General features: G+C 39.0%; 1 protein-coding gene across 1 annotated transcript; it reads left to right on the top strand.

Moving 5' to 3' along the window:
* Nucleotides 1-2,526: 2,526 nt before the first annotated feature.
* LOC130189663 (arachidonate 12-lipoxygenase, 12R-type-like) lies at nucleotides 2,527-10,571 on the top strand. Its single transcript, XM_056408582.1, has 15 exons — nucleotides 2,527-2,591; nucleotides 2,750-2,918; nucleotides 3,321-3,525; nucleotides 3,668-3,749; nucleotides 3,875-3,997; nucleotides 4,112-4,215; nucleotides 4,431-4,597; nucleotides 4,731-4,874; nucleotides 5,728-5,931; nucleotides 6,509-6,595; nucleotides 6,783-6,952; nucleotides 7,391-7,512; nucleotides 8,016-8,116; nucleotides 8,635-8,805; nucleotides 9,017-10,571. The coding sequence occupies exons 2-15, from the start codon at nucleotides 2,775-2,777 to the stop codon at nucleotides 9,194-9,196; spliced, it is 2,004 nt and encodes a 667-aa protein (XP_056264557.1). The 5' UTR covers nucleotides 2,527-2,591; nucleotides 2,750-2,774; the 3' UTR covers nucleotides 9,197-10,571.
* The last annotated feature ends 1,833 nt before the right edge of the window (nucleotides 10,572-12,404 follow it).

Raw genomic sequence — 12,404 nt, 5'->3', positions numbered from 1 at the left:
TATGGTAAAAAGAAGATTTTGACCTTTCCATGACCATGACCTTTGACCCGATTGATCCCAAAATCTAATCAAATGGTCCCCGGATAATAACTAATCATCCCACCAAATTCCATGAGATTCAAGAAGATTTTGATCTTTTTCATGACCTTGACCTTTGACCCGATCGATCCCAAAATCTAATGAAATGGTCCCCGGATAATAACCAATCATCCCACCAAATTTCATGCGATTCGGTTTAATACTTTTTGAGTTAGGCGAATAACACGCATAGAAATAAATACGCGGCGATCAAAACATAACCTTCCGCATTTTCAATGCGAAGGTAAAGATATTGTGCCTTATGTCTTTTCTCAGTATCGTATAAAAACAGTGCGACACAATAGTGCAAAGAAAAAGTTATGAAGAAAATGTTGCCCCAGATCTAAACAAGCATGATACCGTCCAACCGCTTGCTGCCTGAGTGGTGTGCTGCAAATTATGAGGGCTTTAATGATCATTGCCAGACTTTATTTTATATTTTGTATTTTGGTTGGATTTGGAGTGAGAGCAATCATCCCACTTTGAAAAGTGCTACGCTCATATCTAGAAATCTAACAGAGTTTATGAGTGGACTGAACTCAGAGTTGAGATCAGGAAGCAGATCTCTTAAATGCTTTTCTGCTATCTAATTACAGCAGTAACTCACCCAAAAGCCACTCCCTACGTCCTTATTCTGAACATCTATGAATTACTAAGAAGTTTATTTAATTAAGTTCTTAACAATAGATCAAGTAATTATTGATTTAATATTAATGCAGGCATTGCTAATGATGGCCTAAGTACTGCATTTACCTCATTAGATTATATTGGCTTCAGAGTGTACAAAAATCCACTCCCCATACACTTGCTATTACTAGTAAACACTGAAGAAACTTTTATTCTTATGCAGATGATATCCAGTTATATCCATCGATCAAGCCAGACAAAACCAACCAGTTGGCTAAACCTCTGAATGGAAGTATTCAAGTAGACAAAACATCCCTTAAACGTGGTTTTGACATGCTATGACTTTTGATACATTACTCTATATTTATTAACTAGAATGGGCACTCGGTAGAGCGCATACCTTCGCATATCACAAGATTGGGCATTGAATTATGAACATTTTGGCATTAGTTGCATGCCAATTGGACAAAAATGTATCGTGCTATGGTAAAAAAAGAGTTTGACCTTTCCATGACCTTGACCTTTGACCCGATTGATCCCAAAATCTAATCAAATGGTCCCCGGATAATAACCAATCATCCCACCAAATTTCATGCGATTCAAGAACATTTTGACCTGTTCATGACCTTTGACCTTGACCTTTGACCCGATCGATCCCAAAATCTAGTCAATTGGTCCCCGGATAATAAACAATCATCCCACCAAATTTCATGCGATTCGGTTCAATACTTTTTGAGTTCTGCGAAAGATTTTGACCTGTTGATGACCTTTGACCTTTGACCCGATCGATCCCAAAATCTAATCAACTGATCCCCGGATAATAAACAATCATCCCACCAAATTTCATGCGATTCGGTTCAATACTTTTTGAGTTCTGCGAAAGATTTTGACCTGTTCATGACCTTTGACCTTTGACCCGATCGATCCCAAAATCTAATCAACTGGTCCCCGGATAATAAACAATCATCCCACCAAATTTCATGCGATTCGGTTCAATACTTTTTGAGTTCTGCGAAAGATTTTGACCTGTTCATGACCTTTGACCTTTGACCCGATCGATCGATCCCAAAATCTAATCAACTGGTCCCCGGATAATAAACAATCATCCCACCAAATTTCATGTGATTCGGTTCAATACTTTTTGAGTTTTGCGAATAACACGCATACAAATAAATAAATAAATAAATAAATACACGGCGATCAAAACATAACCTTCCGGCATTTTCAATGCGAAGGTAAATAATAATACATTGTATTTGAATAAAGCTTTAAAAGGTACTCAAGGCACTTTACATGGTAAAGACAAATAATAAAAACAGCAACAAAACAAGAAAGATGACAATAATGAGAAACAAAATGTAAACAAATTTGTATTACAGGCTAAATGCAAATAGGTTTTAATTGCTGTTTTGAAACTCTTTATATGTCACACTTCTGCAGTCCAACTGCTTAACATCCTTGTACTTGTTGTCAGGTGGTTAGCGCGTAACTTTACTTTTTTTAAATACACAGCTCATGTACATGGAAGGAAGTCTTACCATTAAAGACTATTGTAAAGTTACATAAGATAGCCTACATGAGGTCAAACAGGATCGTAAGGACTATGTATCATTATAACAGGAAATGTTCCTCACAGGGGGAAAACCCCAGTTGTATTAAATGACCAACTAGTGCTTCCTTATATGCACTGTTGTCCAGTTCTACCTTAATACATTAACAGCATTCCATCACTTGAGCTGATTGTGAAAACTGAATGCACTCCTCAAAACTGTATAAAAAGAGGGATCAGTGGTGAGCAGCTCCCCAAAGGAACTTTCTGGTCTCATTAACAGGAAAGAAGCAGATGCTTTTTTTCGGTTTACATTGACTGGGTTGTAATAAATAAGGTAGGAAATAATAATTACATGAGTTATTATAATAGCATTTGCCAATAGTCTTTTCATTGTAATACCAGTATTTTAAAGTGTTTTATACTTAGGTTCATCAAGTGACAGTTAACGTGAAAAGTGCAGAGAATGGTTATTTTTCTTCTTCTCCCAACCAGGATTCTGCTGCTTTCCCGTGTGAAAATGGTTAATTATAAAGTAACCATATACACTGGCAACCTCGCCACTGCCGGCACCTTTGGCAATGTTTCCATTAAGCTGGTGGGCACGCATGGGGAGAGTAAACGCACTCGGCTTAAAGGGGCTTTCGCCTTCTTCAGAGGAGCAGTAAGTCTGAAATATCCTTCTCTAAATGTAGAACATACTGTCTCAACTTTACCGATATGAGATTATGGCACAATAAATATAAATTTAGAAAAGCTGATGTAAACCTTCTTTAACTCAGACTCATGCATTATCAGGATATGTGCTGCTCTGTAACTCTTTAATTTATGGCCACAAAGGTGACCAAAGCAACACAAAATCCCCATAAATCTATGTTGTATGCAGTGCCATAAAAGTTTTATTTTGTGCACCATTCCACATTTATGTGTACAGATTGTAAAACCCTCTGAGGCAAATTCGTAATTTGTGATATTGAGCTTTACAAAATAAACTGAATTGAATTGAATGACCAAATACGTTGTATCTCCTGTCATGTGAATGTTTCCCATTTCTGTCATTTTCCAGGTGTCCAGTTTTACCGTGTCCTGTCCTGTCTCCATTGGAAAGCTAGTCTTAATAGAGATAGATAAATCGCGCTTCCTTCTCTTCTCCGAAGACTCTTGGTTCACTGCCAAAGTGGAAGTAAAATCCCCGAAGTTTGACACCTACAACTTTCCCATCTACCACTGGATCACTGACAGTGAGGTGCACCGCTTCAGAGAGGCAACAGGTTTGTGACCACGAAGACATAAAAGAAGACATAAGATCAAATATAACAATAGGCAGTAAACAGTAAATAAAGAAGGAAACGTTATTGTATCGCATTGTATGTATCAACAATGTAAAACTGTGTTCATCTTTCTTTCTTTAAGCTCTGAGAATCTTTGAAGACAACCACCCTCTTGGCAGGTACAGTCGGGAGCAGGAGCTGGAGCAACGAAAGGAAGACTATCGGTGAGCAATCAGAGCATGTACACTTTGTCACTTTTTGCACCCCAAAACAAACATACAAATACAATATATAGCATATGTGCCAAGTATAATATGTATGCATACTCTGCTTATTCCATATTTACCAGTTGGGATGTGTATCTCGAGGGAATACCCAACTGCATGAAGGCAGAAGGCCCTCATTCTCTGCCTAATGAGGTCCGCTTCTCCTTCACCAAGACCACAGAGTTTCTCTTCACATTGTCGACTGGGTGAGGTCTTCAATTATGTCAGATATCTATCTATGTAGAGGTACCTGCCTCTGAAAATGATTTAAGGCGTACATTATTAAAGGCATAAAGTTAATCTATGCTTTTATTTTCTAGGCTGGCTGAGCTGAAACTGAAGGGACTTTCTGATTCCAAGGAGAACTGGCCTGATATTGAAGCTATCCATCATGTGTTCTGGCACAAACGGACTGACATATCAGGTACTATCATGGTAGTTTAATTAAATACTTGAATTTGTATGTATGATAGTAAATTAAATTGTACTCTTAGATATTCAACTGTATTCCATGATGTTATCTAAAACATTTGCATTATTATTACTTATGTGCCACACCTAGGTTCCCATTTTCCCATTTCACTTGCAGTGTTTAGTTAAGCTGATAACTGTATAAAGGTAAATTCTGCTTTTTCCCAGAATATGTCCATGATCATTGGAAGGAAGACGCTTTCTTTGGTTACCAGTTTCTAAACGGTGTGAACCCCATGTTGATCCAACGCTGCTCAACCCTGCCCAAAACCTTTCCTGTCAGTGATGACATGGTCTCCCTCAGTGGTCAGTGTAGCTTGGCAGATGAAATGAAGGTGAATGTCTTCACTTTGATTAATCTGAGAATCATATTTTGCTGCATGACATGTTAAAATGTAAAATGCATGGTGATTTTACATGTTTACTTAATATAGTTAATATTCATTTAATTCATGCAATTAAACACAGAGAGGCAACATATTCCTGTGTGACTACAAGCGTTTGGATGGTCTGAAATCAAACATCATCAACGAGAAGAAGCAGTACTTGATGGCTCCCCTGGTCCTTCTTCACCAAACACCTGATGACAAACTGATGCCAATTGCTATTCAGGTGAGATTAAAACTCATATAGCATACATCTCTGACCGTTTTAATTTCTAGGTGTTCCTTTTGAACTGTATGGCTCACTTCTGATTGTTAAATAAATTCCCACCTTTTTCCAAATAAATGAGAAAAAAACATGACATGACATGTAAAAAAAATTAACTGATCTGAGCTGTAAATAGGCATAACATATTATGCCTCTCTCCGCTGTAATGACCAGAATACATGTTCTACTTACCTTCACCTTTCACGGCCTGCAATCATGAATGCAAATGGCTTGTGTTCAGGATTCCAAACCAAACACTTTTACTGTTACAGGGTTGTCTCCCAAATCCCTTTTTAATTAAAAAATCAATACATTTTGTTTCACTGCATCTGAGTAAGTGTAAGCTGGCTCACAGAGGCACCTCTTATTTGTCGTTACTTGGTGATGTGTTGTGAATGGTGGTAATATTCAAATGTAAAGCTATGTTTGCAGTTTGCACTCATGCTTGCCTCCGCAGACGGGGCGTGAGCATACAGACAAAATTAACTGTGAGGAATCAAGAAGACAACAAGTGTAAACCATAGACCAGGTGTAAGCCATGAATCAACCTCCACAATGAGGATTGTAATTATCTGTAAACTCATATCTCATATTCGTGGACAACTTTATTACATTTGTATATGCCTTGTAAAGTGAATGCACATGCATTACAAAGAAAGTAAGTAAACTATTTGATTCGGCTGGCAATCTACTACCTATTTACCATCTATGACCTCCTGTTTCTAGATTGGCCTATTTTGTATAATCATTTAACGTTATTGACCACTACTGGTTCTAGGTTGAATTAACAACAACTCCCTTCCTTGTCCTGCAGCTGAAGCAGACTCCAGCAGATGATAATCCCATCTTCTTTCCGACTGACTCTGAGTACGACTGGTTGATGGCCAAGATTTTTGTGAGAAGTGCAGATTTCAACGAGCATCAACTGAATGTTCATCTGCTGCGCACTCATTTGCTGGCAGAAGTTTTTGCAGTGTCACTGCTGCGCAACGTGCCCATGGTGCATCCGTTGTACAAGGTAACTGAAAGGGAGAAATACTTTTACTGTAGTTTGATTTTGACAAGTTGCTTATTTCTGTGTCTTACAAAGTTAATGAATCATAATCCTGATGAGTGTCCGGAAATATGAACACATAACACCCATTCTCCACTCACGACACTAGCTCCCTTACTCATTCCGGATTGACTGCAAAGTCGAACTACTAACCCATGAATGCATAAATGGTCATGCACCTCCCTACTTAAAAGAACTCACTACTCCCCCAAACCTCCACCCGCACCATCAGCATCAGGTGGTCAGAGAGACTGTTCCATAAGCATATGGAACAGTCTCTCTGATCACCAAAGGGAAACACAGACACTGGACTCTTTTAAGACTGGCCTAAAAACCTTTTTATTGAGGAAGGCGTTTATGACTTTGAGTTGAGTACTATTAACAGTTAGTTTTAACAACTGGCTCTGTGGCACTCTGAGAATCTTGAATGAAGATTGCCTTACAAATAGAATGCATTATTATTATTGGATTATAAGTATTTCACACTGCTTAATATTGTAGAAGCGTCAAGAAGTTAACAGAGTTTTCGTCTTTCCCTCAGCTCCTCGCACCTCACACTCGCTACACTCTACAGATCAACAGCTTAGCTCGAGCTCTTCTCATATCTGAAGGTGGATTTTTCATGAAGGTAAATGAAATTAACAACATGCTCAGTATGGCCATAGTGTATGAAGCTGAGCAAATGTAATGTTTAAGGTAAGAGTATATCCAGGCATAAATAACCAAGATATTCTCTCTCAGATCTGTGATGTATTCACCAAAGTTAAGTATGACTGAAATCTCAAGTTTTTTCCACACATTTGATTGCCTCCTAGTTTGCAGCTTCTGGTGGAAAGGGTAAGAGGACACTCCTGAAGAGATCACTGTCCTCAATGACTTACAGCTCCCTCTGCATACATGACAACATTGTTGCTCGTGGTCTGGAGGACGTTCACAACTTCTACTACAGGGATGATGGACTCAAGCTTTGGGATATCATCTACAGGTATTATAGGCATTCTGTTGCATATTATTACAAATTCATGTTTTTGTGATTTGCATATGTGTGAATTGGTCCAATTTAGAGGTATATATTTATATATTTTAACTTTAAAACAGCCGGGCTAACTGTTTCCAGTCTTTATGCTACGCTGCCACCCTGGTTGTAGATCTATACTATGTGAGAGTGATATTGATCTTCTCATCTCACAATCAACAAGGAAGACACTTGGTAAGTTTGTAAAATGTCAAACTATTTATATATAATTGTGTGATCCACTTTGTTGAATAAGCTATAGCACCAACTTCCTAAAGAGAACATACCTGATTATTGGATGGCCTTATGTTGTCTTACAAAAGAATGTCTTACTACCGAGTGAGTATAAAAAAAATGGATAGTTCAACTGGGATTGTGTTTAACAAAAGTAATCGACATTTCTCAAAGGTTTGTGCAGGGAGTGCTGAGCTTCTACTACAAGAATGACGCTGAGGTCCAGAAAGACTCTGAACTGCAGAAGTGGATTTTGGACATTTTTGAACATGGATTCCTTTCCAAAGAAAGCACAGGTGCGCTTTAAGGGGATTGTTTAGAGGGATGTTGTTTATTATCAAAAGACAGAGGGCATCATATACTGTACAGAATGTAACAGACCCTTCAGGATAAATTGTGATATGGGGCTGTTGAGTCTCTCAACATGGATACAGCTGAGCCGGTAGCTATCAGCTAACAGTGATAACATCACAAACAACAGCAACAGTGCTGACTGAGCTAATATTCTTAACCTGGGGGGGGGGGGGGGGGGTGCTGGAGGGTGGGTGCTACGCTTACTTGATGACACCATGGGTCAGGATGGCATTATTAGGCTAACTGCCATATGAGTGCAATACAGAGCAGCAACCTTGACCTAACCGGGTAAACACTGAGAAGCTTTGATTGCAATACGCAGAGAGGGGGAGCCATTAGCCTAGTCTATTATTCCAGTAAAAATGGTTTCTTACTGCTATACTGAGTCTTTGAATCCAGAGTACACAATCTTTAGTAAACACACTTTATTCTCACTAATTCTCAGGAATTCCCCAGAGCTTTACCACCATGGCTGAGTTGGTCAAGTTTGTCACCATGGCGATCTTCACTTCCTCAGGACAGCATTCGGCTGTGAACACTGGACAGGTAAGGTCTTTCAATTTAGTTATAATAATGCTATTTATGTGGAATGGGTTCATCAGGTTGTCGCTTGCCCTGAAGTCTTTCACATAAACAAGAGTCTACAGCCATGCTTGCATGACTCTTTGGCTGCACGTTGGCACGATGATGCTTGGAGCTAAATGCCACGATTGCTAACACTCACAATGACAAGGTATATGGCTATTAGCCTACACTATTGAACATACAACAAATGTATTCAGATGATAGTCCAAAATGAAGAGTAGACTAATAGGATAACGTAAGTTATCACCCTGAACTGAACATGAATGTTTAAACTGAATTAAATGACAACCCAGCAGTAGTTTTAGAGACATTTCTCTGATAACCTCAAATGTCCACCTCATGGTGGGACCATGAATGTCTGGAAGAAATGTTTACAATCCATATATTTTAGTTTTGACCAAAGTAGCCAACTTTCCTATTACTAATACGGCGTGGCTTCTAAAAATTTTAATCGTCTGTCAATCATTTATTCGTCGCAGTTTGACTACGGTGGCTGGATGCCCAACGCTCCCACCACCCTGCAACTTCCTCCACCAACAAGAAAGGGGACAACAAGCAAAGCCATGATGCTGCAGACATTGCCTAACAAGGGCACAGCAGCAAACGGAATGGCAGTCATGTGGCTACTGAGCAAGCAATCCTCTGACTTCGTAAGTCTCCAAAACCTCATGAAAATAAAATAGAAAATCACATTTCTGTTTGAGTTATGCATAGGTCATGATGTCATTACAAACAAAATACCCTTTTCGACCCACTTGGAAATCCTTGTCACTTCCCAATCTTTTACCAATAGTTTATGTTTGATAAACATTAAATGAAAATGAAAAAAACATGTTTTAAATGTATCATTGATGTCATCAGGTCCCTCTCGGCCAGTACCCACAGGACCATTTCAGTGAGAAGATTCCCTGCAACCTGATAAAGGATTTTCAAGCAAGTCTTCAAGAGTTAAGTGCGGCCATCAAAGCCAGAAACAAGAATCTGGAGGTCCCGTACACATACCTCGATCCAAGGGAGGTAGAAAACAGTGTGGCCATTTGAATATCAAAAGTTGTGACTTTCACAGCTGTTTGTCAAATTCAGTTTGGATTAGATTAGATTAGTTATTACTTTATTCATCCGCAGGAGGAAATTGTATAAAGCAGCGGCAAACATGTTTATAAATATACAATAGAATCAAATTAAATAATGGAGCTAAAAATTCATTTTGCACAATAGATGAGATTGCTGTTTTGTTTTACTTACTGGATTTCATATTGATTAAAGTACAAATTATTATTGTTCATCAAATTGTCATTGATGGGCAAAAATACAAGTTAAAGTAACATTATGCAACAATTGTACCTCCAGAAAATTATTAGAATTAATATTGTTTTCCAAGTTTAAGTGTGAGGCACTTTATGTTTGTTTGTTGACTACCGAAAGAACACCGACATTAAACATTGAATGGGGTCAAATTAATCCTAAGGCGGGGGGAGGGTGTAATATTGATTCGGGTCAAAATGACCCTAAGGCAACACAAGGGTTAAACAGCTTGAAAAAAATTGTGCTGCTACAATGACTTATAATATGGCGATTTGCGCCTCCGCCATTGCCATCGGGGGTCTGTGGGGAAATAACTCCGCTATGTAGGATTCTGGGGCCGCCCGATCCGGGGCGGATGTACTTCGACCTGCTTTCTGGCAGTGATTACGCAATGTCATATAGTGCCAGTCCACGCTCGCAGCTACAGTATAAGGGCGAAGCAAGCGAAGTCTCTTGTAATGAATTACACGTTCCAATGTAAATTATGAATATGTAGCTTTTTGGTGTTGTCAACAATATTGTATTCGATCACACGTACTCCACATTCAAACATTTAGAAAACAACGTATTGTAGCGACCCTGTGAAGTGGCTGTCAATCACAGTGTGGCACCGTGCATGCTGGTCGAGGGGGGCGTGCCTGTGATTGGCGGAGTAGAGGGGAGGCGGGGTTAACCTGTCAGAAAAGGGGAGTTAAGGGTGGTTGACGGGAACCGTTGTTGTTGACGTTCGAGCTGCTGAGCTGAGAGGAGCACGCTGTCTGTGTTGGTGGATGCCCAATAAAGTGAGGATTAATAACGTCGTCCCGTCTCCGTGTCATCAGTGCCATAACGTCCGAGACGTTACAATATATAGGCTGAAAACGCGATCGGTATTTCATCAAAACTAAATGTTGTCATTCTTTTGGTTATGTTAGCATTCATCTCCGATATCACAATGAATAAAACTATGCAGTCATATTTATGTAAAATCTTTGAATATTCTTACCTTATCGGTTGACATCATTTCTTGGTTTCTGACTTCGTCTGGTCATCAATACAAGTGTATGCGAGGCTGCATCTAGCGTAACTGGGTATTTACGACACTGAAGTAAACGTTAAATACCTCCAAAACTGAAGGGGGCGCTAAAAGGGAAAACCTCCATAATGGGGCTTTAAGATAGAGAGAAATTAAGAGTTTAAAGCAGTGATTCTCAACTTGTGGGTCGCGGACCCGTTTTTACTGGGTCACTTGGGCAAATAAAAATGAATATATATGTATCTATATATAGATATATATATTATTTTTTTCAGCAGTGCCAGGTTGGATCAAACCATCCTGATATAGGGGAGATTTTGTATTTTTAGGATAATTCAATTAAACATCCTACTGAATATAAAATGCAGCTTCTCCCATTAGAAATTTCTCCAGACTCAAGTCGGTGAGTGTTACACCTCAGGTTGAATTTAGTGCTGCTTAAGTTTCTGTAAAGCACAATGTTTTTCAGTATTTACTTCCGATGAGATAATAACAAGAACAGTTACTTTTGTGTGTATGAATTCACTTGAATTGCACTTTTTATAACATTTATTTTGAATCTGTGGAAAAGCTGCTCCTCAAGACAGTGAACTTTTTCGTAAATTGTTTGTCAGATTCAGTGAGAGCGTTTTCTCAGTTAAAGTTAGGTCATTTGAGTCTTTTTTTTAATACTACTTCTTAGTTCTTTTTTGTGTGTGCATAAAAGCTGTTGAGTTTGTTTAAAAATGGCTGAAGATTCTTAATTGTTATGTACAGTATGTTGTAATACCTCGTGTCCTGAAGATGCACTTTTTGTTTTTTAATTAAAATGCAGCTTTTATAGAAATAGTTCCCTCTCTAGCATCGCCACCAGCTGGTTGTTTTAATTCATCATTAAACATGTTTTTGTGTTGGAATACGTATTCTGTCAGACCAATTGAGAACCACTGGTTGAAAGTAGGTACCATTTTAAAGTATGTACCATTAGACCAACAGTACGAAGAGATGTATTTTTCAGTTGAGAGTATTGTCATTTAAGGTCACGGTAAGGAACTTTTAACTCATTTGTTGTCTTGTTATTAATTTACCTTATTATTAAAATAATTTAAAAACTTGTCACACATCTCTTGCAATCATCAATAAAATGACAGGGGGAGCGGTTTATGACCGTATCTTTTACCTTGAATTAGACTCCGGGGTCTGAATGATTGTCTAGAATTAAATTGGAGAAGGAGGTTCTTGATTCTTTAACTGCCTTTTGATAGTTATTCAATGCATCTTTCCAAATATAATAAAAATACATGTCGAGCAGTTTTTTCAATTTTCTTTCCTTTCTCTTTTAGTCTCTCTTCAGTTCTTTTCGGGGCTGAGATCATTATACAGTACGAGGTTGAGGATGTGACTCTTTGAATGTGTCGGTTGTTGTATTGCCGAAGTGATGTTAATGTGTTAGTATCCATAATGTCTCTATAAGAGGACTACAATCTCCCTCAAATATCCATGTATCTGTGACGACAAAAAAGTCCAGCAATAATAAATAATAAAATCGTGGCATAAAAAGGGTGGCGGGGGAGCTGTAACGTTTTCTACCGTGACACCATGTCATTTCCTCAGTACAGAGACCAAGTTCTCAGACAGCATCTGGGATCCCCCTCTCGTGGAGGCCATCGCGCTTCAGGAGGATGGGCCTCGCCCAGAATAGGTCGAAGTTGTTGATGTAGGGCAAGGGTGCTCACACTTTTTTAGCACGCGAGCTACTTATATAATGTCCAAGTCAAAATGATCTACCTACGGGGGGGGGGGGGGGACCTACGCCGCGATCGTCTGGTAGGTCGCCGCGATCGACGTATTGAGCACTAGTCCTTCAGCCAGGTATGTATTTGAAAACAGTCTGGACCACCTCTCGATTCCCCTGTTGTGGGTGGGGATGACACAGCGTTGATGCTGGCC

Source organism: Pseudoliparis swirei, chromosome 24, assembly GCF_029220125.1.
Source record: "Pseudoliparis swirei isolate HS2019 ecotype Mariana Trench chromosome 24, NWPU_hadal_v1, whole genome shotgun sequence".
NCBI lineage: Eukaryota > Metazoa > Chordata > Actinopteri > Perciformes > Liparidae > Pseudoliparis > Pseudoliparis swirei.
The sequence above is the reverse complement of the archived record's forward strand: the minus strand, read 5'-3'. Positions and strand labels throughout refer to the sequence as shown.

What these genes read in the sequence shown, in the direction of transcription:
- LOC130189663 (XM_056408582.1), top strand. Translation starts at nt 2,775, where the DNA reads ATGGTTAATTATAAAGTAACCATATACACTGGCAACCTCGCCACTGCC. An exon ending in TCGCCTTCTTCAGAGGAGCA is followed by an intron (nt 2,919 to 3,320) that starts GTAAGTCTGAAA and finishes GTCATTTTCCAG; the next exon opens with GTGTCCAGTTTTACCGTGTC. An exon ending in CTCTTCACATTGTCGACTGG is followed by an intron (nt 3,998 to 4,111) that starts GTGAGGTCTTCA and finishes TTTATTTTCTAG; the next exon opens with GCTGGCTGAGCTGAAACTGA.